This window comes from Rhinolophus sinicus, chromosome 14 (genome assembly GCF_057876585.1).
Source record: "Rhinolophus sinicus isolate RSI-liver-muscle chromosome 14, RSI-T2T, whole genome shotgun sequence".
NCBI classification, from domain to species: domain Eukaryota; kingdom Metazoa; phylum Chordata; class Mammalia; order Chiroptera; family Rhinolophidae; genus Rhinolophus; species Rhinolophus sinicus.
In genome coordinates, this window is record NC_142514.1 from 7,753,894 (window position 1) to 7,779,075 (window position 25,182).

A 25,182-nucleotide genomic window follows, 5' to 3' on the forward strand; every position below is an offset into this window, starting at 1 on the left:
CCCCCCCTCTACCTCTTCATTGCCAGATCCCAGCCGTCCATGACTTTGGCCTGTTTATGTCTCTCATCGTGTCTTGCTGCTGGCTGGCTGTGCTCTTCACCATGCCTGCTGCTCTGGGCATCTGGAGCCTTTACATGGCACCACTAGAGGGCTCCTGCCAGACCAGGTGAGCGGGGCAGGCAGGGGTGGGGGTGCCTGCCCTCCTCTCACTGAACATCTAGAACGTGCCCTTGTGATTCGTTATTGAGCCCCTTCTGTGTGTCCAGTCCCATGCTGGGCACTACTGGGGGACAAGGAATGGAGAAGAGAACCCTGCCGGGCGGTTACCGTTTGTGACCACGTGCTGTGTGCCAGGAAGTGGGCAAACGCTTTTGTACTAGATCTCATTGCCGCCCGCCAGGATCCTGAGAGCTGGGTCCTTTCGTTGTGCCCCTTTTACAAATGAGGAAACAAGGGCTTGGGGACATTGGTCACCTTTCTCAGTGTCACCCATTCAGTAGGCAGCAGAGCCAGGATTTAAACCCAAGAAAATCTGATTCTGTATTGTGTGCCCTTAGGCGCCATGTTAAATATCCTCAAGGTTCTTGTCTTGGCGGAGAGACAGTATTTAGACATAGTGAGCCATGTACAAAATTGAACAGGTCAGTCCAGAGTTGCTGCCGGAAGCTGAAGGCTCAGGGTCTCGTGGGCCGGCCAGTGGTCGGGGGAGGGGGGGAGGGAGGGAGGAGGAGACAAATGTAATCTGGCCTGGGTGGCTGCCTGGGCTTGGGAATACTGAGGAATGATGGAGGGTCTCTGGGCTTGAGGCTGGGCACGCAAGGCAGGAGTGTCAGGGGTCTGTGACGATGTTCACCTGACTGGTGAGCCAAGGAGGGGTAAGAGGGAGACAGAAATCCAGCAAGGAAATCAGGCTTGGGCCCGGGACTAACTTCTCAGCTCTCCCACTCACACCCTCCCTTCAGGGCGGCCATGTGTGGTGGTGAGGGCTAAGCACTGCACGAGGGCACGCTGCCTGAGGCACTGCCATCTACACGATGGGCATTCAGATTTGACATCTCTGCAGAGACCACATGAACCCCACCCCCTCCCCGACTCCCGTCCAGGGCCATGGACGCAGTAGCCGTCCAGTCCTGGGCTTCAGCCGCGGCCTCTTTGCTTGGCAGCTATGGAACCTTGGGCATATTACTCAATCTCTCTGCATCTCAGTTTCCTTTTCTGGAAAACGAGTGTAATTCCTGTGTAGGATTCCCGTGAGGATTACGTGAGCGAATCCACATGGGGCTTCTAACTTGTGCCTGGCTCACAGCATTCATTATGTTCGCCGCGTGCATTATTCGTGTCCCTGGGGATGAGTCTCGTCTTCCCCACATTCGCTCCAGTCAAGGCCTCAGCCACAGCGCCTACACCCTCAGCCCACCCTGCTTCCCCCTCCTGGTGTCAGAGCCCCAGGGCCACGTGATACCAGAGGCATGGTTCCCCTGCTTTAGTCACCTTGATGCGTGGGGGGCTCTGGTTGTCATCCCTTCTCCCGGGGTAATGGCTGCTGTCACCACTTGTCTCCCCAGAGGAAGAGTGGGGCTCCTGAGGGCCCTGGGGGGGGGATGGCACTGGAAAGAAATCAGATGCAGGCTTTTGGAAGTGTGAGATGTCAGCAGCAGTGTGAAACGGGGCTTCGTGTGGTAGCCGGGGCCTTGCCCGGCCCTCCCCTCGGGGCTCACCCCTCTCCCCCACTTTCTCCATAGCTGCCACCAGAAGTGTGGCCGCAGGCGTTCCCTGCACTTCCCCGGGGATGTGTTTGCTGCTCCGGAGCGGGCTGGGGCCCCAGCCCCGGGCCTCATGCCCTACCTGGATGATGACATCCCTTTGCTGAATGGAGAGGAGGAACCAGGTGAGACGTGGTGAAGGCCTTTCCCTGGCGAGACATGGGGGCATCTTCTGCCAGGGGAAGTAACTCTTGACAAGATTGTTTGAGGTCAGGCTGGACCTGAGGCAGGTGGCTGGAGGAGATGGTCCAGGGGACCCCCATCAAACATTTGGACTTCCCTAGAGAGGGTGGAGACCAGGGTGGGCTTTGACTCGGATCTGGGCCAGGCTTCTGACAGGCCCCTGCTCTGCCCTGGCAGTGTCTCTGGAGCTGGGAGATGTGTCTCTGGTGTCAGTGTCCCCCGAGGGCCTGCAGCCCACCCCCGATAGGGCCAGCCAGGGTCAGCTCATTGCTCAGATGCAGGAGCTGCTGCACCACTGGGTCCTGTGGTCGGCCGTCAAGAGCCGCTGGGTGATTGTGGGTAAGTGGCTCCCCACCCTCCTTCCCCTCTGTCTTGCAGCTTCTACCCAGCATCGGAGCATGGGGGCAGACTCCCCCAAAGAACGTGTAGGCATTGGGAGCCCACCCCCTCCTGCAAATGATGCCTGGGTTGGCATCCGTCACTCGCTCTGAACCTCACCTCCTTCCTGTGTGAAATGAAGCTGGCCCCCAGTAGCTTTTGTTTATTGAGCACCTACTATGTGCCAGTCATCATGCTGGTCAGTAGAGCAAAGTGCTTAATGCTTGGACTCCGGAGTTAGATGAGTCTGAGCCTCAGTTTCCTATCCTATGATTGAGGATAAGAACGGGATCTATCTCATCAGGCAGTTGGAAGGGATGCCTTAATGCCTGTGAAGAACTAAGCCCAGTGGCTGGCACGCAGTAGGTGCTCAATAAACATTAAGTCCCATTATTATTATTATCACTATCAACAGTATTTAGGGTTGTGTACAATCAAGTGGATATACCAGCTCTTTATAAACTGTTAAATACTCTAAGATGATGGCTGGTTCTTGTCCAGTAGTGTGCGATTGTAGCTTATGGTCTAATTCCCAAGTGACGTGCATAACAAACAACCCCTACCCCCGGAGGACCGGTCCCTCGAAAGCTTCACCCACAGGCTGGCATGCTGGGCCTCTACCCACTCCTTTGGGACCCTCTCCCCACTGACCCCCATAAAGGGAGCAGCTCTTTGCCAGGGCTCTGGAGGCATCACCTGGGCCCCAGCCCTTCCTAGTATGGCGTCCTTTCCTCGCAGGGCTCTTTGTCTCCATCCTCATCCTGTCCCTGGTGTTCGCCAGCCGGCTCCGCCCCGCCAGCCGGGCCCCCCTGCTCTTCCGGCCCGATACCAACATCCAGGTGCTGCTAGACCTCAAGTACAACCTGAGCGCTGAGGGCATCTCCTGTATCACCTGTTCAGGTGAGGGTTTCCAGTCGGAGGTGCCCTGTGGGCCCCTGTTCTCTTTGGAGTCCAGGTCTCAAAGACTGTTGGCCTGAAAGATACAAGACCCAGGTTCAGCGTTTCCACATTTCATTAAACGAAAACTTACTGGCTGTCAGATGCACTGGCTCGGGGGAGACCGCAGTGGGCGGGACAGGCTTTCCAAGCTCAGGGAGTTCATCCTGCCACTAGCGGCCAGCCATTGTAATAGTAGATCTGAGCTGTGATGGAGGAAAACGGTGCCCGGGGAGCTCAGCCTCATGGAGGGCTTCCTAGAGGAAGTAGTGTCTAAGCTGAGACTTAAAGAATGGGAAGAAGTTAACCAGGCTGGGAGGGAGAGAAGGGAAGGCGTTAGCTTGGCTGGGAGGGAGAGATGGTAGTGGCTGGGACCAGCGTGCTAATGGTGGCAGTGGAATCAAGAGGCATTTAGGAGGTGAAATCCATAGGACTTAGTGTCAGTGCACGTCGGAGATGAGCAAGGATGTGAGATAAAGATGTCTCCTTGCTTTAGAGGTAACCTGGGCTAGGCCCTCATCTTACAGAGGGGAGCCTGAGGTCAGGGTTGGGCAGGTCAAGTCAGCCCAAGGTCATTCAGCTTTGCCAGGGCAGTTAGAAACCAAATGAGAAGATGCCGGGGCGAGTGTGCCCAGCTCCTGGGGGAAGATCCACTGACTGCTGTAATTGCCTTCGTCTAATTAGTGCGGTGTTCGGATTAACTTGGCCTTCCCCCTGGTAATGGCATTAACCAAATGCATGATAATTGACTGCAGCTCAGAGAGGTGCCCGAAGAGCCCCTCCTAAATTGGAGCCAGCCTGGACCATCTCCCCAGCTGCTCTCCCGGCCGGCCTGGGCAGACAAATTACACTCCATTGTCACTGCTGCTACAGGGGCTCTGGCTATCCCTCAGGGCCTGGGGACAAAAAGCCGCCTCCACTCCCATTTCACAGGTAGACAAACCCCAGGTGAACCCGAAGTTCCTGGAAACATCTGGAGAAAGGCCAGGACCCCAGCCAGAGTCCAGCCCCCAGGCCCTTAAAGGGACCCCTTCAGATTATAGCAAAAAGAGCTTTACCTTTAGGGGCAGACAAGAACTGGGTCCTAATGGGGCGCTGCCTCTCACTTGCTCTGCAGGTCACGTAACCTTCCTGAACCTCTGCTTTCTTCCTTGTCAAATGGGGTTAATAATAATGACCTCCTAGGATTATTGTGAGGGTTACGTTTTTGAAGGTATCAAAGTTCTCTCATTAAAAAAACCAAAAACTCATCGACAATGCTTAGGCAAAACAGGAAAGTCTCCATCACCTGTACTAGTTGGTGACATTCCATTTCTAATGGCTCCTGTTTACTGAGCATTTATCACGAGCAAGGTGGAGATGAAGCAGTGTCCCGTGTGGTCCGCAGCCGCCCTCTGGGGGTACGGTGTCAGCCCATTTGACAGGCAGAGAGTGAGGCCTGGGGCTACAAGTAGGGAAAGCTTCAGAGTGTCTCTCTCCCAGGCTGACAGGTTGCCTTTCTCTTACCTTAAGATTCCTGTAAATTCAATATTTGATGTTTTTTTCAGTTCCGTTTAATTTCTTTCAGACCCCTGACACTCCCTCTCCCCAAGCTGAGGGCCCTGGGGACCGTGTCCCTGGGGTTGTCACCGATCCCAGCCTGTCCCTGACGCAGCTCGGGGGGTAGGTCTGTTCCAGGAGAAGCCCCACAGCCTGCAGAACAACATCCGGACGTCCCTGGAGAAGAAGAAGCGGGGCTCAGGGGTCCTGTGGGCCAGCCGGCCTGAGGCCACCCCGCAGGGTTAGTGGGGAGTGTGGTCTGGCAAGGGTGGGGGTGTCGGGAGATCCTCCCTGGTGCTGGGGTGTGGGGGCCCTGTGAGGAGAGCAGATGAAATTCTGTGAGAACAAGAACCTGCATGGAGGGTGAGCTCGGTGAAGCTGGGTCCTGTCCCACCCGCTCTCCTCAGCCACAACTGTGGGCTCCCCTCCTGCCACCGCTCCAGCCCAGCCTGTGGTGCCCCATGAACCCGCCCTGTGCACCTAAGACACTCTGGATGGGGGAGGGCAGGGAGGTACTCAACACTGGGGTCTCCATCAGAGGTGGGGTGCTGGGACACATGTAGGAATTAACTCCCCCAGGGGGCGGTTCCGTATGACCATCCTCATCCCGTCTGTGCCCACCGTTCTCATCACCAGCACTAGCCCCACCATTCACACTGTGCTCCCATTGTCACCACTGCCACGACCCTAGTCCGTACCAACAATCTTCACCACAACTTCCACCATTGCTGTCACTCCCTCCACCCATGCTGCCACCCAAAACCAACGACCATCATCACGTCCCCCCCTATCCATGCAGCCACCCCATCCTGGACCACTGCTTCCCCCACCACCCAGGCCACCACTCCATCCTAGTATTCACCACCACCAAGGTCAGGGCTCAGCTCCTCAGTCAGCAGAGAGTGGACTGCTGCAGGGTCAGGGGAAGCCAGTCAAGGTGACTGTCCACCCCCATCCATCCCTCGTCTGTCCCCCAGACTCCCCAGGCACCGTGTACGTCTCCAAGGTGAAGAATAAAGGCCACCTGGCTGTCTACAGGTTCTCCCTCAATGCCAGCCTGCCTGCCCCTTGGCAAATCGTGTCCCCCGGGGACGGGGAGGTGCCCTCCTTCCAGGTGAGCCTGGGCTGTCGTGAAGTGAGCCACCACTACCAGGGGAGGGGTCCCTCAGTGCTGCCCTGGTTGGCAGTGGCATGTAGGGAGGGGAAGGCCGGGTCTGTAGGGTTCGAGTCCTAGCTCCGCCATTTACAATCTGTGTGTCTTTGGGCAAATTACTTAATCTCTCTGGGTCTCAGTTTCCTCATCTGTGAAATGGGGATATGAAAAGTACCAGCCAGGGTTGTTGGGGGTACATGAGGTAAGGCCTGTGCATGACATAACATCTGGAACATAGTACGTGCCCAATATGCGGTAGCTATTAGTTAGATTGCTGTTCTTGGCAGCTGCTCCAGCACCCCAGGAAAGAGCCTCTCAGGGCAAACCCAAGCCTCCAGTTTTTCCCTTGCAGGAATCATTTGTGTTTCTTTAACTTGTTACACCCCGCAAGGTGACACACATGTCAACACATTTGTTTGGGAGTTTTATTTCCATTTGAAAGATGAGGTTTCAGCGGCGTTTCCTGATTTTGAGCCTTTGCAGCGCTGTTCCCACTGCCTAGAAAACTTTCCTCCCAGCTTAATGCATGCTGACTCCTCATTCAGGTCTCAGCATAAATGTCACCCCGTAGAGCCCTGTCCTAAGCACCCTTCTCAGTTTGCCCTCCTCTTCCTCTGCCCATTTATCCTGTGTTTTCCCATCCTGATTGTTTAACTTGGAGCCCTTAAAGGAATCTGAAGCAGCCCATGTGATTGGCAGCCCGTGAGGGCAGGGCCCAGTCCGTCTTGCTCACTGCTGTATCCTCACTGCCCAGCTCGGGGCCTGGCGTGGAATTAGTGCTCAACTGAAGGAAAGACTGAGGCTCAGAGAGGGAGGGAAGGATTTGCTCTATCTTCCATCTCGAACCCAGGCCTTCTGAGCCTCTGCTCAGGGCTCTACCCCCCACTGTGAGGGCTGGGACAGGGTGGGACATGCTGAGGAGGGAGGGGACGGAGCCTGAGGCCGGGCCCAGGCCAAGGCAGCCTCCCGGAGTCACATGTCTTGTCTCTGTCAATCCACTGCTTAGGTATATAGAACGCCTTTTGGTAACTTCACCAAGAAGCTGACCGCTTGTATGTCTACAGTAGGGCTGCTCCAGGCGGCGAGCCCCTCCCGCAAGTGGATGGTGACGACCTTGGCCTGCGACGCCAAACGGGGCTGGAAGTTTGACTTCAGCTTCTACGTGGCCGCCAAGGAGCAGCAGCACTCCCGGTAACAGAGCCTTGCAGACAAGCCTGTTTCCACCAGCCGAGCCCGCTGCCCTCCCCTCGCTCTCCCTCAAGGCCAGCAAGCCCCTTTAAGAGACCCGGGGCCATTTCCACACATCTATTCAGATATTTCTATGCCCAGGCCAGGGAAGTGGGAATCAGCAGCAAAGATGACGGCCCGTGATCCACTCCCCCATCTGCCCCTCTCCCTCTGGATGGGTCACCATGGCCCCGTCCTGTTCTCAGCACACCAGGCAGTCCCATCTCAGGGCTTTTGCATTTGCCGTTCCCTCTGCCTAGGACACCCCTCCCCAGACCCTCATGTTGTTGACTTCTCAAGAGTCAGGTCTCCTGGGAGAGGCTGTCCCCTCCTGGGAGACACTGTCCCTGACCAGAACTCTGTCCCCCATTTAAAGTAGCCACACCTGACCTCTCTCCTTACATCACCTCATTGCTCTCTTTCTGGCCCCATCACCCCCTGGAATCTTACTGATCTACTAGCTCATTACCTGTCTTCCCTCAGGAACACAGACACATCCTGCAGGGGGCACCGTGACTAATATTCCATGCTGTGTCCCCAGCACCTAGCTCACCGTCAGACACACAGCCGGTGCTGAATGAATGAATGAATGAATGAATGAATGAATGAATGCATGCATGCATGCATGCATGCATGAATGAATGAATACACTCTGCCCTTCCTCTCCAAGGCACTTATCCACTCTCAACATGTATAATTAATTCAGAAGGTATTTAACGTCCTTCTCCAGACTGTAAGGTGACAGGGAGAGAGTGTGTATCCTATATGGTATGCCCTGTCTAGTGCCTGGCAAGGAGTAAGGGCCCCAAAGTACTTCACTGCATTCTGTGCCTTGGCAGGGCGTCTCTGAGCCAGCTGGGGGTGTCTTTTCCCAGGTTTCATCCCCCGTGTTCTGGCCAGGGCCTTACATTCATTTAGCCATCAGGGCCGTGGTAGCTGAGGGTCTACTCTTTCATCCGTTCATTCATGTCCCAAACATTGAGCACCGACTGTGTGCTGGCTGGGGATATGGCAGTAAACAAGACAGATGTGCCTCTGACCTCAGGCCGACTAGTGGGACACAGCAGCCAACAAGTCACCTGCAGTGTCATTACAAATTACGACAAGAGCTCTGACAGAAAGCGCCAGGCTGCCATAGTCTAGAGAACAGCAGTAAGGGGCCCTGCACTGGTGACACGTGGGGCTGTGGTCTCTGACAGGGCGCTGCCTCAGGACTGCCAGCACCGCATGAGGCAGCACTCTGCTTGGGGCAGAGGGGTATGGCGTGGAGGCAGGGGGGTGACCAGGACAGGCTTGCTGGGCCCTTCCAGCCTGGTGCACCTTGGCTCGGGGAGTGGGGGTACCCCTTACCTACCCTGCCCTGAACCCAAGACTGGGCTTGCTCTGCATATACACAATAGCAACTGGGGTCAGGCTGCCCGGATGAGCTTAGAACATTCTAGAAAGAACCTTGAGCTACGCCAGGTCGGTCTAGTGGTGAGCAAGCTGACCATAGAACCCTTTCTTCAAACAGAAGCTTGAGTCTCCATAGCTGTTCAGGTTGAGGTGGGGCTTTGGGGGGAGTAAGGTGCTTCTAAGCAGACACCCCCAAGGATGGTCCTCCCACCACCTAGAGGGCAGTTTGAAAACTTCCAGTCTTCTCTAACCCACATGCCACAGGTGGGGAGACAGTCTCATGTAGGGGAAGGGCCTTGAGCAGGCTCACACAGTGTTCTTGGCAGGGGTCGGACTAGAACTGGCCTCCAAACACCAGTCCCCACCCAACCAGAGACCAAATGCCTGTGCTAGGGGAGCCCCAGTCCAGCCCCTGCACATGGCCACACTTGCCTCACCTCCCCAACTTGTCCTGGTCTTCCCAGCCTTAGTCCTGGCCTCCCTTGCCTCCACAGGAAACTGTACTTTGCACAGTCCCACAAGCCACCTTTCCACGGGCGAGTCTGCGCGGCACCTCCCGGCTGCCTGCTCAGCTCCAGCCCCGATGGGCCGACCAAAGGCTTCTTCTATGTGCCCAGTGAAAAAGGTACACGCGGGGAGGCCACAGTGGGGCCTGGGGGGGTGCTGGACCCTGCTTCTAGTACAGCTATGACTCTCTTTGCAGGGCCCAGGGCCCGCCTCTCGGCGACCTTTGGCTTCAACCCCTGCGTGAACGCAGGCTGTGGGAAGCCCGCGGTGCGGCCACTGGTGGACACGGGGGCCATGGTCTTTGTGGTCTTCGGCATCGTGGGCATCAACCGCACGCGGCAGGTGGACAACCATGTCATCGGAGACCCGGTACGTGGTCCCGCTTTGAGCAGATGCCAACTAACCAGACTGGCAAACAAGTACCAGCCCGAGGGCCACCCTCTCAGCCCCCCACAGGCCCTCACCAGACCAAACAGGTTCCCCACGGGGCCCTGGGTGTTGTTTCTCTTGAGAGCCGAGAGAGGTTGAACTCTTAGAATCACCCAGAATTTAGGACATTTGGGGCCCGAGCTGGCTGCCCCTCACCCTTAGGAGCTGGGACAGAGATGAGGGACATACACGTGTGTAAAACCACCCCATTCTTCCTGCTGCAGGAGGCCCTTGCTGTGTGCCTCAGCTGTGGTGCCCCCGCCCACAAGAGGGTTTCTCTCCTCTTGTATGTGTTTGTGTCCTACGCTGGGCCCTTGGGTGTTTGAGAAGCGAATGGAGCTGTGACTAGGTGTGTGCCTGGCACGTAATGGGTGCTGAGCGTGTGGTAGGGAGGATTGTGGATGTACGTACAGTCGTACCCCTGCCTTGAGAAGTCAGTCCGGTTGGGAGTCCAGGATCAGGCATGAAGTAATTCGAGAGCCAGGTGGAATGGAAGAGCATTTTTCTGTTCATTCCGGACCACGAGTGCTCAGGTGTTCAGGGGAGGGATGGGTAGGGCAGCCGGGGGAGACAAAGCGACAGTGGAGGACAGGTAGGATTTGGCTGTGCAGAGGGAGAGGAGGAAGCAGGAAGCCCAGGTGAGAGTGTTTTGAGTGAAAGAAGCAGATGAGAGCAAGGGGGCTTGTACAGGGTGGGCAGTGAGGGGAGCAGAGGTCCTGCTGGGGGCAGGCAGAGCGGGCTTGGGTGGGGACCACGGGTGACCACGCAGGGGACTCGAGCGTGATGGCAATGACGGTAGCAGGGAACTGCTGGGGGTTCCTCCCCGGGGGTGGGACCCAGGCCTGAGGTCCTGACTCACTGAGCGGCCTGCACTGGCTTGTGTCTCCTTGGGAAAGGGCAGCGTCATCTATGACAGCAGCTTTGACCTCTTCAAAGAAATTGGGCACCTGTGTCGCCTCTGCAAGGCCATCGCCGGGAACTCAGAGCTAGTAAAGCCAGGCGGGGCCCAGTGCCTACCCTCAGGTTTGTGCGGAGAGCTAGTTCTTCAGAGCAAGGCGGGGCTGGGGGGACTGGGAACCAAGGGTGGGCAGCCCTGAGGACACTTGCGCCTGGCATGTGGGTATCTGCAGACATGTGTCTGTGCCTGAGTATCCACACTAGGTGGGGGATATGCAAACATTCTCATGTCTTCCAGAAGTGCATGAACATGAATTGGCCCAGAGATGCCTGTGATGGGGACGTGTGTGGTGGGGGGGGGGCACATCTGCAGGAGTAGCTTTTCCAAAATTGGGAGCAAGGGGCTGGCTCATCACTAGCCTGGGTGAGGTCATGCCAGGGATCTCCTTGAGGGCACAAGATGTCATCTCCACCCCATAGCAGATGGGTGTGGTAGGTTCCCAATGACATCGCCAGTGGTTACACTCACCTTTCCTTTTTTTTTTTTTTTTTTTTAATTAAATTTTGGGGGGTACCCTCCCACACTCACAGATGGGCGAGTACCTGTGCACAGTGGGATGCGGTGGGGAAGGGTGCGCTCCTGGGTCCCCACCCCGACCCACCTCTCTCCTCCTCCCTGCAGGCTACAGCATCTCCTCCTTCCTGCAGATGTTACACCCTGAGTGCAAGGAGCTGCCCGAGCCCAACCTGCTCCCAGGGCAGCTGTCACACGGGGCCGTGGGCGTCAAGGAGGGCCGCGTGCAGTGGATCTCCATGGCCTTTGAGTCGGTGAGTCCCCGACGGTCTCGAGAGGCACAGTGCAGAGTGTTTGCCTCATGTGTGTCCCCTCCGGTCCCTGGCCCTCATTCCAGATGGGCGGGGGGTTGCTCTTCAGAGGGGAAGGCGAGGCCCAGAGAGGAGATTGTTTGTCCACAGTCACCTGGTTAGTAAGCATTAGCATCAAATGCTAAATCAGCCGTCTGACTGCAGAGCATAGCGTTTCTACCACAAACGCTGCCAGCCAGCTCCCGCCCCCCTTCTTCCCCACCAGCCCAGGGTCCATGTCGTTTTGTAGCCTCTGGGCTGCAGGGGCAGGTGGGGGTGGGGCTGGTGAAAGTGCAGGATGCTTCCCTCTGCCACTGTGGGGGCCCAAGTAGTGGGCCACAGACCCCAGTGCGGAGCCTCCCCCAGGAGGGCTCGGAAGCCAGGGAACCAGCCATCCTACACGTCACTGCTTCGTCTCTCACCCCAACCTCCCTGGGGCCCGCACAAGGAGGCACACACTCGCACACCCTGACCTGGGCATCTGCGGACCTCGCAGCCCTGGCACTTCGCTCTGTGAGCCAGGCCAGGGCTGCCCCTGCTGGCTCCATATTACGACCCGGGGTCCAGTCCTGCTCTAGTCCCGGTGTGCTCTGCGTCCTTGAGCAAATCACTCATTCCCTCTGGCCTCAAGTTCCTCCTCTAAAGAACAGGGCTACAGATCCCTGCCCTCCCTCTGACCGTCATTGAGAAGCAACAGTGAGAGCACATGAGGGTGTTGGGGAGTGAGAGTAATGATGACAAGGGTACAAGTGGAAGCCAAGTCTTGTTCTCGGGCCCCCAGCCCTGCTTTCCTTTCAACCGTGTGTGCCACTCACTGCATAGGCAGCCAACCTCTGCCACCAACAAAGAGGGCCCAGAGACCCTCCCAGCCCTGAATGAGCCCCAGGCTAATGCAGACACCAGTTCAAAGCTCAGGAAGTTTTTGTTTTTAATTGTGATAAAATATACATAATAAAATTGACCACCTTAATGATTTCGAAGTGTACACGTCAGTAATATTAAATACACTCACGTTGTTGTGCAAGCATCACCACCATCCATCTTTTAACTTTTCATCTTCCCAGACTGAAACCCCGTCCCCATTAAACACTAACTCACCAGTCCCCTCCCCCCAGCCCCTGGCAGGCACCGTTCTCCTTTCTGTCTCTGTGAATTTAACTATTCTAGGCGCCTACCTCATAAGTGGAATTATACAGTATTGGTCTTTTTGTGTCTGGCTCATTTCACTTAGCATAATGTCCTCCAGGTTTGTCACACGTTGTAGCGTGTGACAGGATTCCTTTCCCTTTTAAGTCTGAAGCCGCAGACAGTTTCAGACAGGAGAGAATTCATGCTCAGGCTCCTCCACACGACAGGACATCACTTCTAAGCCGACCCCCACCAACACGCAGATGCTCACAGACACACTATAACTGGTTTGTGCTCATGGAGAGGAGAATCGGGCCAGTGAGCTAACTGGTGAACGTTCCAGAATAGGATGAGTGCCTGTCTTGTCACCATCCCCTGAACCGCTCCTCACAGCTGGACACTGAAACAGATGGGCCGTTCCCTGCCCTCCTGGACTCACAGTCCAGCCAGGAGATGAGCAGGGTGCCGGAAAGTGACAAGAACTGATTCAAAGCCAGAGTTTGGGTCCCCACCTGCTCAGGGGCATTTGGCCACAGTCTCTGATCCTGAATTGGGCCACCTAAAAAGCAACAGGCTTCTTTCAATAGGTTTCTTGCACAGCCCAGAGAATGCCCATCTTGGGCTATCAAGGAAGGCTTCCTGGAGGAAACAGAACCCTAGCAAGACTCGAAGGATGAGTGGGAGCTGGCTTGCAGGCAGAGGGAAGAGCATGTGCAGAGGGTGGGACACAAAAGCAGGGCATGCTCTGAAGGTGGTTCTGTTAGAAAGGAACAGGGACTTTGGTTGCACTGGAACCTGCTGTTGCTGTAAGAATCATGTGAGCCCAGAGGCTGGCAGGAGGTCATCTTGCATTAGCTCATCCTTCACCCTCCCCCGCACCCCCAACATAACACACACTCCATTTGCAGGTGTCCAAGGATTGGCTACGTCTGCCCCTGAAGAGACCAGCCATAGCCTGGGAAGGGTGAGTGGGCCACAGCCACCTGCCTGTCTCACTGCTCATGTCCCCCACAGACCACGTACAAGGGCAAGTCCTCCTTCCAGACCTACTCGGACTACCTGCGCTGGGAGAGCTTCCTGCAGCAGCAGCTGCAGACGTTCCCCGAGGGCTCGGCCCTGCACCGAGGCTTCCAGACCTGCGAGCACTGGAAGCAGATCTTCATGGAGATTATAGGTAAGCAATAGCCCTACCCCTTACCCCTGCGGTCCCGCTGGGGCAGATGGTGGCAGTGGGGGTCTGGGAGGTGACTGGACAGGGAGGGCATGGCATGGCCTGTCTGAGCCACACTTGTTATCATCTCAATCCTGGCCAAGAGCCCTGGAGAAACTGGAATGACCCAGTGGCTGGGAACACCAGTCAGCAGCTGGAGTTTGGGTCCCCTCCTGCTCAGGGGCATCTGGCCACATTCTCTGATCCTGAATTTGGTCACCTAAAAAGGAATAGTAATGACCATTATGGCAGCTCGATGTCACTAGGAGCCCTTCTCAGTGCCAGGCCCTGTGCTGAGGGCCTGACCTGTGTTATCTCTTTAAACTCCAAATGAGGCCTATGGGGTAGGTACTCTTATTATCCCATTTTACAGATGAAGAAATTGAGGCTCAAAGAGGTCAAGTGGCTTTCCCAGAGTGACACAGCTAGCTGTGTCTGTGCCCATCTGTGTAACCCCAGTGACCTCTGAACCATGGGGATAAGGGGCAGTTGTGGGCGCCCCGCCCGCACAGCTCAGCTGAAGACCCTCTTCTCTTACCTTGTAGGGGTGCAGAGTGCCCTGTATGGCCTGGCCCTCTCCTTGCTCATCTGTGTTGCTGCAGTGGCCGTGTTCACCACCCATGTGCTGCTCCTTCTCCCTGTGCTTCTGAGTATCTTGGGTATGTATGTGGCCGAGGGCCAGCAACAGGCAGGGGTCCTGCTGGTGGCCTCCTGTCAGCAGGTTTCTCTCAACCCTTAGCTGTCACATCTCAGTGAAGGCTTCCTGACCACCCCCCTACCCCCACTCCCAGCAAAGTGACCCTCTGCTCGGTGCTGTGTGGGTGACAGTCCTTCACAGGACTGTTCCCACAAGTCTGTGCTCCCCGAATTGAGTCAGATATTGCTGTGTATAGCTTTCTGCCCAGTGACCTGTTGCTGTACCTGCGCCCTGCCCTCCCCCTCAGCTCTCTGTGGCCCTGTTTTTCCTGCCACCAGAGGTAGGGGCTCCACTCGAGATTTCACCCCATTCCCCAGGTGCCCCCTGATTCCCCAGCACCCCTCCAAGACTGTATGGGTAGGGCCAGGTCCAAGCTGCCTTCCCACCGTCCCTCCCCCCCACCCCCCGCAGGCATCGTCTGCCTTGTTGTGACCATCATGTACTGGAGCGGCTGGGAGATGGGCGCCGTGGAAGCCATCTCCCTGTCCATCCTCGTCGGCTCCTCCGTGGATTACTGCGTCCATCTGGTCGAGGGCTACCTGCTGGCTGGAGAGAACCTGCCCCCGCCCCAGGCCGAGGTGAGCGTCCTGCCTGCCCTTCCCCTCCCAATGAATCTCCTCCACCTCAGTGAAGCTGGGGGACCCCCAAGGATAGCTAGACATCCCCTGTGCCTGAGCCCTAACCAGGATATGTTCTAGGAGCTATGGTTTTCAGGGCTGATCTCCCAGGGGACTCACATTCCAAGGCGGCTCATCAAAGCAGTGTGTGGGCCCTGGGAGGGTCCACTCCCCCAGCCTCCCTCTCCCTCAGTGAGCATGAGGGGTTGCACCAGGTGCTGTCCAAGGGCCCTCTCCGCTCCCTGAAGGCGAGTCTCATTCTCCAGCCTGGGGAGCAGGGCTGGGCATTTGTGACCCTAAGGCCACCAACTGGCCCCCCTGTAGCTTAGTGAGGACATACCCGTGACTCAGTGCCAAAACCAGCTCTGGGTATCAGAAAGTGTTTTTTTCCTAGTTTGGAATTGTACTGGTGTGAAAACATAAAGATGTAAATTAAATTATTTACACACTTAGCTGCTTTTGGTCAAAAGAAGGAAATCAGTTCCAGTCAGGGCTCCCATTTATGAGAACTTATTACAAAGATCAAAAGCATCATGGTTGTCATAGCAACATTTAACGCGTGCGCACGCACGCGCGCGCGCGCACACACACACACACACACACACACACACACACAGCGCACTGTCCACTGTTCTAGGGGAACCATTTCATCTTCACACCAAGGAGTAGGTGCTGTAATTATCCCATTTATGGAAGCAGAATTGGGGGCCTCTCGGGGCAGGACTGGCCTTGGGCACGGGGTGCCTGTTTACCCAGGGTCCTGGGCAGGGAGGGATCCCGCTGTCCTGTCAGGTCCGCTGGCCCCAGCTTCCGCTCTCGCCCCCACCCAGGACGCCCATTCGCAGCGCCAGTGGCGGACGCTGGAGGCCGTGCGGCACGTGGGCGTGGCCATCGTCTCCAGTGCCCTCACCACAGTCATCGCCACGGTACCCCTCTTCTTCTGCATCATAGCCCCGTTTGCCAAATTCGGCAAGATTGTAGCACTCAACACGGGCGTCTCCATCCTCTACACGCTCACAGTCAGCACAGCCCTGCTCGGCATCATGGCGCCGGGCTCCTTCACCCGGACCAGGACTTCCTTCCTCAAAGCCCTGGGTGCCGTGCTCCTGGCAGGGGTACTGGGGCTGGGCGCCTGCCTCGTGCTCCTCCGAAGTGGCTATAAGATCCCCCTGCCCACCGGGACCTCCCTATAGCCCTGGCACTGGGTCCTGACTTGCTCACTTTGGCCCAGCGAGTAGGGACAAGACACTTGTGCGCTGACCCAGAGCCACTGTTTCCCAGCTTGGCTCCAACTACTTTTGTTCCCAGGCCGGGGCCCGAAGGTGACCCGCGGCCCAGAGGCCCAGCGTGGGAGCCGACGCCCACCTGTGTGGCCCACACTGCCTTCATCACAATGCCAAGCAGGAGCTGGGTGGTGAAGCTGGCTGCTACCCCACTCCACCGGGCTGCTGGCAGCCACACTGGGCTCCCCCTGACAGCGGAAGAGACCAGCCTTCCTCCCATGCCCAGTCACCTTGGGAGGATCATGTTATTTTTGCACGGGACTCCCTGTCACACTGCCTGAGTGCTCATAACAACTTTCTGATGTGGGTGTTACAGGCCCCCCCATTCTACAGATGTGAAAACTGAGGCACCAGGAGGCAAAGTGACTGACCTATAGCTGGGTCAGTGGCAGAATCAGAGCTACTTCCCGAGTTCCAGGCCTCCCTTGGGGACTTTGCAGGAAGAGCAAGCACAGTGGGTTCAAGGTCAGGGGCCTCACATCCCCTGCACCTCCTCCCCTCCCCTCAGCTTTACCATGGCCATGGTCCTCCCCAGACCTTTTGGTCTAGCCAGAGAGGACAGAAGGACCAGCCTGGGGTTCTGCATGTCCTACCCTGGGCCCCGGCTTCAAAGAGCCCTTTTAAAATCTTCCCTGGGGGCTGTGGGGCCCCAGCACAGCCTTCCTCACAGATCCCCCATCTCCCCCATGTGACGCTAGGGGTGGAATTTGGGGGAAGGGGACAGCCCCTGGGAGGGGAGCTGGCCACCTGCTGCCTGCTCACAGCAGATGGTTCCTGTTAAAGTGAAATGAAACTGCAGACCGCCACCATTAACACGAGCATTTTAAGCATCGCTGGCTCTATCATATTCTTAAAATTGAAATAGCTAAGTGTTTGCATGGTGCCCAGCCAGAATCTAGCACGAGGAGTAGGGCTGGCCTAGAAGGAGATGGATGTGGGCCTGCCCCAGCGTGTGTGCCCGACCCACTGGGGCCCAGAGCCATGGAGAACTCTGCTGGCCCAGAGCGAGGTTGGGAGCCTCTGGGATAGCGCTACATGAGTGGGGCTCACTCGACGCTCCTTTCTTTAAGGGGCTCATCTGTCTCCCCACCTGGGACATTTTTGTGTGCTGTTGGTGTGTCTGGCATTGACCTTCCTTGGGGCAGACATTGCCCCCTGGGCTTTAGGAAGCTGAACACAGACTGAGCTAGGACAGCCCAGAGGGGAAAAGATGTCATCAAGGGTGGTCTTCAGGCCAGCTCACCTGGTCATCTGTAAATATTAACAGGGCTGAGGATACAAGACAGATGTGCAACGTCATGCCCCCTGCCTAGTGCGTGCCCGGCACCAAGTAGGTGCTCAGTATTTGTTGAGGGAATGTCAGACCTTTGAACCCACCATCTGTGACGAGACAGACACTAAACAAGCAATTAATGGTACTCGTTGACACATAGCACTTACTGTGCCAGACGCTCTCCTCAGGGTTTGCATTAGTCTTCTAGAGCTGCCATAAGAAAGTGCCACAAACCGGGTGGCTTATAACAACAGAAATTTATCCTCTGACAGTTCTGGAGGCTAGAAATCCAAAATCACTGGAACCAATGGATTGGTTCCTTCTGGAGATTCTGAGAGAGAATATCCCACCCCTCTCTCCTGCTTTCTGGTGATAGCCAGCGCCCTTGGTGTGTAGAGCATCACTCCACTCTCTGCGTCCGCTGTCACCTGCCCATCTTTTCTCTGAGGGTCACATCACCTTCCCTCTCATAGGAACACCACCCAAAGTACCTCACCTCACCTTGATCATCTGCAAAGACCCTATTTCCAAATAAGCTCACATTCACAGGTACCAGAGTTCAACATATCTTTTGGGGGGACCCAGTAGAACCCATAAGAGGGTTCAGCATGGGTCAGCTCATTTGTTAACCTTAAGAAGGAGGTGCTATCATACCCACTTTACACATGGGGAAAGCAAGGCTCCAAGAAATTGACTTGCCTGGGTCGCGCAGCTAGTGATGGCGGAGCCAGACTGCAGTCCGCCTGCCCCAGGGTGTGTGCTCACCATTAAGGTTAGGGCCTCAGAGAATTGTAACTAAGGGGATGACAGTTACAAAGTTATTTGAGGTTGACGGGCAAACCAGGAGAGCTGTTCTTAGAAAATTTGGAACGGAAACCCTTGAATTTGTGCAATACTTTGCACTGAAGTGTTTTCCCATCAGCGTTGTATGAAACCTGAGCCCTCTGAGGCCCGGCAAAGCGCGCTATGGCTGAGTGGCAGGGGGGCATGCTGGGGACCACACAGCCCTGAGGGGGCTGATCAGGGACTCAGGGGGTCTCACCCAGGGCTCCAGCAACCCTTGGGGATGGGGGAGGCACGGCTGCCCGATCGTGCTCCTTCCAATGACCACTGTGAGGAATGGAAGCTTATGGCAGGAGGTCAGGTGGGAGGGGTAAGGCAAGGGAGGGGCCGGCAAATGGACTAGACATTGAGAAGGTGCTCAGAAAAAGGACTGCCATCTCCAAATCCTTGTCCCGAGACTTTCCCAATAATCTAGTTTGAATGTGGAGGTAGAGTCATTTGCATATCATTTGCATGCAGTCCAAATAATGCCCATTTGTAAAGAAACCCTCACTTAGCCCATTTCCTCGCTTTGAAGAAACAGCTCCTCTTCCTTCCCTTTGGCCTCTGTCTTTGCAGAGGGTTGTTGAGATGCTGGGCAGGTAGGTGAAGGGTAGAGGAGGCCAGACTGGTGCCTGTCACTGTCACCTCCCCCCACACAGGTGACTAGGGCTCCTGGCCTAGGCACAACTCTCTTGTGACCCTGATAACTCTCCTGCAAGCTGGATTCCCGTCTTACAGATGAAGACCCTGAGGTCCCACGAGGGGAAAGCAAGTGCATGCAGCACAGCACCAGCAGCTTCTCCTGGCCCAGGGCCCCTGCCCCACTCCCTCTCCCTGCCAGGCTCACCCTCTGTGGATGGCATTCTCGACTTCAGATCCTTCCTCATCAAACCGGGCCTGTCCTGGTCCCTCAGGCCCTGTGTGGTGACTACTCTGTCCAGCTCCCTGCCTGTAATGCTTTTCCTCCCAGTGGCAGGGGCCAGGGCAAGGCTGGGGGAAGGATCGGGGTGACTATTTTGGGGCCCCAGGGAACTTTTGCCACACACCTGGCTGCCTACTTGCCTACAAATAAACCCCCTTTCATCTCGTTTGTGAATATTGGCACCACAGGGTCCCAGAGGCACTAACTTCCCATGAAGAAAACCTTGACCTTCCTTTGCCACTGATGCACAGCTCACAGTCTTAGTGAGTTTGGCTGAGCATTAATGAGATGCCTTTCATTACCTCAGGCACAGCAGGTAGCCAGGGGTCTGTGAGGAGGTGCAGGCATTCAGGGGGCCAAGGAGGGGCAGAGGGACCCCTGTCACCTGCAAGTTTCCCTGAGCCCTTGCTTCTCATTCCCCTTTCCTTGGAGGCCAGGAGACATGAATGAGAGCTAGCTTTTTTGAAGTGCCACCATGTCCCAGGCCCTGGCCATGCATTCTCAGAATCCTCACGGCATTCCTCAGAAGGGAGGGTGTTGTCCTATTTTGCTCATAAGGAAACTGAAGCTCAGAGACGTGAAGTAACTGGACCGAGGTCACACAGCCTGTGAGTGACAGAGCTGGGATTCCCACCCAGGGCTGACGGATCCTGAGTGTGTGCTCTCTCTCTCTCTCTCTCCTATAGCCTCTCAGTATACAACCAGATTTGACTCACAGAAGCAACCAGCCCCAGGCCAGCTGGGCAGCCAGGGTTCTCTCCTCAGCCACAATAATCCACCTGCATGCTATTTGAGAGGGAGGAGCACCAGAACTGGAGTTGGAAGTTCAGCATCTGAGTCCCAGCGCCAGCCCTGCCTGGTGACCTTGAGCAAGCCACCCACCATTGATTTAATCCCCTGGAAAACAGAACAGGGGACAAAATGGTGTCCAGAGCCCTGATTCCTTCCATAGCTATGCTGCTAGGATTTGAGTCTCCTAAAATCAAGCCCCAGTGCCCACCACCAGTGACCATCCTTCTGCTGTGAGTCTCTCTTGTTCTCATTGTTCACATTCAAGAAGCAGGAGAATGCCCATTGAAACTATTGTCTATTCATTCACTTGTTCAACGACTATTTATTCAACACCTACTATGTGCCAGGCACTGTTCCAGGCCTCAATAATACAAGGGAACACAAAAACAGGCCTAAACCTTATAGTCAAGGGACCTTATAGTCAAGAAGGGAAAAATAACTTTAATAAAAGAATCCCTCAAATATATAACCACAAACTAGAGGGCTTCGAGGGAGAAGAGTGAAGGTTAAAGGCACAAAGCCATGTGGCCTGAGATTTAAGAGATGAGGACCAATGTCCTTGCCTCTGAGGAGTTTATCTCATCAGACATAGGCCTTCTTGAGCCAAAAACCAGCGTACCGCAGGCTGCTGTTAAGGCATAAAAGAAGGGATTGATTGTGTCTTACAGGGGTACAAAGCTGGAGCTTTCTTGGGGCAGTGGACAGGGAAAGAGGTAACACACTGGGCCAGGAGAGAACATCTGGCCATCTCAGGAGCTTGGCACTGCCACCCACAGGACTCAGGCACGTACCCACCCCACCAAGTGAATCGAGAGAGACAAGCAAAGCATGTAGGGTGGCCCTCGGCACAAGGTTCTCAGACCAGCCTCGGTCACTGCAGAGAAAGTTGCCCAGCAAGAACCAAGTTTCTTTTACCTCCTGGAGCCTCCAAAGGAGTTCAGAGAGGCCTTCACATCCACTCCAGCAGGCTAAATACTGTTGCCTTTGCAGTCAAGGCTCAGTGGAGTCCTGTGGAATGCCAGCCACTCCCAACGGACTTAAAATATGATGAGCCTAGCAGGGGGCTGTGTCCACACACCACTATCCACACACAGCCTGGGGGCGTCTCAGGCTGGCATAGGGCCTGATGTCTTTGCCCAGCCCTGCCCTTTAAGGCTGCCTGGATTTGCCTTCAAGATTGGTTTTGTGGTCTTGGCGATGGGACCGGGATGCAGCAGCTGGTGGAGTGTGCCTCCCAGCCACAAGGAGGCGCTCGAGGCCTTTCACCACACGTGCAGAGGAGGCGCTCAAAGGGAGCCTCTTCTAGTTCCCTCATTCTCTTCCTGGAACAGTCTTCTCTTTGGTTTCCCCACCTTAATCTGTCCCCTACAGAAGCCTGTTCTTTCCTCTTCTGTCACTGCACCTTGCGTTTCCTTTGAGGGCCCTACTCCACCCCAAACTTTGTGGCACAGATGAAGCAGAGGCCACCCCCCCCCATACCTCTCCACCAGGTGGGCAAGCCTGTGACCCACACCTGACAAATCAGTGCATTCCATCTTCCTGGCCATAGTGATTGGCTGAGGGATGGACACCTGAACCAAATCAGTCCAATGAGTGTCTTCCTGGGGACTTACTGGAATTACTGGGCAAGATACACTCTTTTTGACCCATATTTCAAGGCTGTAGGAGGAAAGTCTGGAGTCTGCCTAGGAATGAGGCCAGCACAGAGAAAAGCACAACCAAACGTGAAAGACAGATTTCTGATGACATCACTTAAGCCCCTGGATCTAGCCATGTGTGGGGACAGAGCCCCAGAAAGCAGTTTCCAGGCTCTCAGCCTCATGTAGAAAGGTGCTGGCTCAGGTAGTAAGTGGCCATCAACTGTGATTGGATGGCCATCAGCTGTGGCTAGTTGGCCGTCAGCTGTAACCAGTGAGCCATTGGCCACTAATATAACTGCTGCGGCTATGCTAGCAGAAAATGGGGGCTGGCAAGAAGGTGGTGGTTGGGCTGGCAAGCGCGGATTGCAATTAGGATGGCGGGTTGTGAACAGTGTGGATCCAGCCTCCAGTGAGACTATAGTGCTGCCAGCGAGAATATACTAGTATGACTCCCCTACCTATGGCTCTGTGGATGTTCCTTTTTGGCCTCAGCATATCCTGCGTTCTAGTGTGGGCAGCGGGGCAGAGACCCCACAGGCCGCTCTGCAGGACAAATAGCACATCGAGCAGGGTATGGTGCCGGCCAAAGCTCCCCGAAGGGCGGTGGAGCACTTTGTGCGTATGAACACTCAGTCTCAGGAAGACCAGGAGGAGCAGCTGCCTGAGAGCTGGACCCCCGTGGAGGGGTGGGAAGACGTGGATGGTTCCCCAACCAGCAAAGGCCGGAGAAAGCAAAGGACATTGCGGCCCTGTGGGCTGGGGAAGTTCCTGCTTGGGCAGCCTGGATGCAGGACTTGTAGTCCCAGGAGGAAAGGCTTGCTAAGTCCTCCATGGGAGATGAGGGTGAGGTCAGGGTCGTCCCTCACCCCCAGGGCAGCCCTGGCGAATGACTATGGACTATGGGGAGTTGCCTTCCATCCCTAATTTAATGGACAGCTTGACTGTTTGGGAACTTACCACCATGTAGTGGAACTGGCAGATGTTTGCTTTTGTGTCTTGACTGGCTGTCACTGAGAATATGTAAGCACCTTGACTATGAGCTACTACCCTGAGAGGCCCAGAGAGAGTGGCAGTGCCCTGAGAGCCCTGGCTGAGTCCAGGAAGTCTGGCTGAGCCCAGAGAGAGTGGCAGTGCCCTGAGAGCCCTGGCTGAGTCCGGGAAGTCTGGCTGAGCCCAGAGAGAGTGGCAGTGCCCTGAGAGCCCTGCTAAGTCCAGGAAGTCTGACTGTTCCCAGAGAGAGTGGCAGTGCCCTGAAAACCCTGGCTGAGTCCAGGAAGTCTGGCTGTGTCCAGAGAGAGTGGCAGTGCCCTGAGAGGTCCTGGCTGTACCCGGGAGACGAGTGGTACCCTAAGAAGCCCAGGAAGTCTGGCTGTGCCCAGAAGCACTGGTGGTGCCCTGAGAAACCCTGGCTGTGCCCGGGAAAACTAGTGGTACCCTAAGAAGTCCAGGAAGTCTGGCTGTGCCCAGAAGCACTGGTGGTGCCCTGAGAAACCCTGGCTGTGTCCAGAGAGCCTGGCTGTGTCCAGGATATTGCATTCACCTCCAGGCTCCTCGCACAGGGCCCCTTGCGGAAGACGCTTGTCGCGTAGATTGTGAGGCGAGAGCCTGTAGGGGTGGAGTGGGGGGACAGAGCCCCAGAAAGCAGTTTCCAGGCTCTCAGCCTCACATAGAAAGCTGCTGGCTCAGGTAGTAAATGGCCATCAACTGTGATTGCATGGCCATCAGCTGTGGCTACTCGGCCATCAGCTGTAACCAGTGAGCCATTGGCCACTAATATAACTGCTGTGGCTACGCTAGCAAAAAATGGGGGTTAGCAAGAAGATGGAGGCTGGGCTGGCAAGCACGGAGTGCAGTTAGGATGGCGGGTTGTGGACAGTATGGATCCAGCCTCCAGTGAGAATATACTAGTGTGACTCCCCTACCTATGTCTCTGTGGGTGTTCCTTTTTGGCCTCACCATATCCTGTGTTCCAGTGTGGGGAGCGGGGCAGAGACCCCGCCGGACGCCCGGCACAACACCATGCCTGAGGCTAATATACCCCTAGATTTTTTTCTTAAACAAGCCAGTTAATTACCTGTTTCCTTAAGCCACTTTGAGCAAGGTTCTCTCTCACTATAAATCAAAAGTCCTAACTAAACAGTCCCCCGACCCACCCACTTCACACCCCCCCTCAAAAGTCTTCATTGTGTTCCCATCATTTACAGGTTCAACTCCCAACTCTTTCACATGACACTCAAGGCCCATTGTGACCTGGTTCCAACCCCCCTGCAGGCTCAGCTCCTTCTAGGTCCCCCAGCCATCCTGGGCTCTTCATGCTCCCCGGACCTGCCCCATCTCCCTTCTGGCCTCTGTGCACATATTCCCCGTCTTTTTCCCCCCATTAACACCTGTTAAATTCTGACCTGTCCCTCAAGGCTCAGCTCAGATGCCACCTCCTCCGTGAAGTCTTCCTTGTCTCTCTCAAGGCTCTGCTGGGTCACTAAGCCTCTGCTATAGTGAGTTGTGTCCACATCCCGGTCCCTGGCTGACAATGAGCCCTTGAGAAATAACAGGGCTGTGCCCACCCCCACAACTGCCCAAGGAAGCTAGACTTTATCTGAGGGGAATGGGGTACAATGAAGGGCTTTTTGTCCGTGTTTGTTTGTTTGTTTGTTTGTTTGTTTGTTTGTTTTTAAGCAGGAGGCCATTTTATGCCTATCCAATTTGTAAAAATCTAAATGTTTGATAACACTCTCTGCTGGCAAGGCCATGGGGAAACAGGCTGTCTTATGCATTGCTGGTGGGAGTACAAACTGGTTTGACCATCATGGAGGGTAATTTGGAAGTAACGACCAAATCACAATCTCACAGTCCTTTCGATTCAGCGACCCCACTTCTGAGAATTTCTCCTGCAGATAAACTTACCTTGGCCGAGTGTAGAAGCTATTCACTGAAGCTTCGGAAGCTCCAAAACGTCCATCAGCACGAGGACTGATGAAATAAACGACAGCCGGTCCCTTCAGACAATAGGATACTCTGAAGCTGTGAAGAAAGCACGAGGAAACTTTTTAAGTGCCGATGTGCGAAAAATTGCCCAGCTATATTAAATGGGGAGAAAACGTTGAAAAAGGGTGTGTAAAATATGCTACCTTATGTGATTAAAAAATGGATAGGTGAGAGACTATATACTCATTTTTACTGATATAATATATGCATAAAGAAACTGAAGGAAACAGAATAAAAACTAAAACAGTGGTTACCTGTAGAGGTGGGGGTTAGGTGGATGGCAGACAACAACGAGAGGAAGGCTTTCATGTTAAATCTTTTCACACTCGAATTTTTTGACTGCAGGAGTCTATTGCCTGCGTGATTTTTTTTTTTTAAAGGCCAGGTGGAAATGTCGCTTTCATTTGCTCCTTAGAAAGCTTACTCTGGCTGTGAGAGGAGAGTGGACTGGAGGAGAGTGGAGTGAGGCCCGAAGAGCAGTGAGGAAGGAAGGAAGGGGTGCGCCCCCCACTCGGAGAAGTCATCAACAAACATCAGCT

General features: G+C 55.3%; 1 protein-coding gene across 5 annotated transcripts in view; it reads left to right on the forward strand.

The window, feature by feature from the left end:
* The window catches only part of DISP3 (dispatched RND transporter family member 3), a 53,604-nt gene extending 36,566 nt beyond the window's left edge, over window positions 1-17,038 (forward strand). For 4 of the 5 annotated variants that reach the window (XM_074334053.2, XM_074334054.2, XM_019746791.3 and 1 more), the window contains 15 exons: window positions 27-166; window positions 1,743-1,888; window positions 2,124-2,285; window positions 3,063-3,224; window positions 4,927-5,040; window positions 5,777-5,913; window positions 6,959-7,143; window positions 9,069-9,199; window positions 9,278-9,450; window positions 10,407-10,533; window positions 11,090-11,235; window positions 13,414-13,573; window positions 14,155-14,268; window positions 14,718-14,884; window positions 15,754-17,038. In XM_074334053.2, coding sequence (XP_074190154.1) covers window positions 27-166; window positions 1,743-1,888; window positions 2,124-2,285; window positions 3,063-3,224; window positions 4,927-5,040; window positions 5,777-5,913; window positions 6,959-7,143; window positions 9,069-9,199; window positions 9,278-9,450; window positions 10,407-10,533; window positions 11,090-11,235; window positions 13,414-13,573; window positions 14,155-14,268; window positions 14,718-14,884; window positions 15,754-16,116 — 2,427 coding nt within the window. In that variant the 3' untranslated portion in view covers window positions 16,117-17,038. The remainder of the gene's footprint in view (window positions 1-26; window positions 167-1,742; window positions 1,889-2,123; window positions 2,286-3,062; window positions 3,225-4,926; window positions 5,041-5,776; window positions 5,914-6,958; window positions 7,144-9,068; window positions 9,200-9,277; window positions 9,451-10,406; window positions 10,534-11,089; window positions 11,236-13,413; window positions 13,574-14,154; window positions 14,269-14,717; window positions 14,885-15,753) is intronic. The other variant, XM_088790117.1, reaches the window with a different exon arrangement.
* Window positions 17,039-25,182: the final 8,144 nt, after the last annotated feature.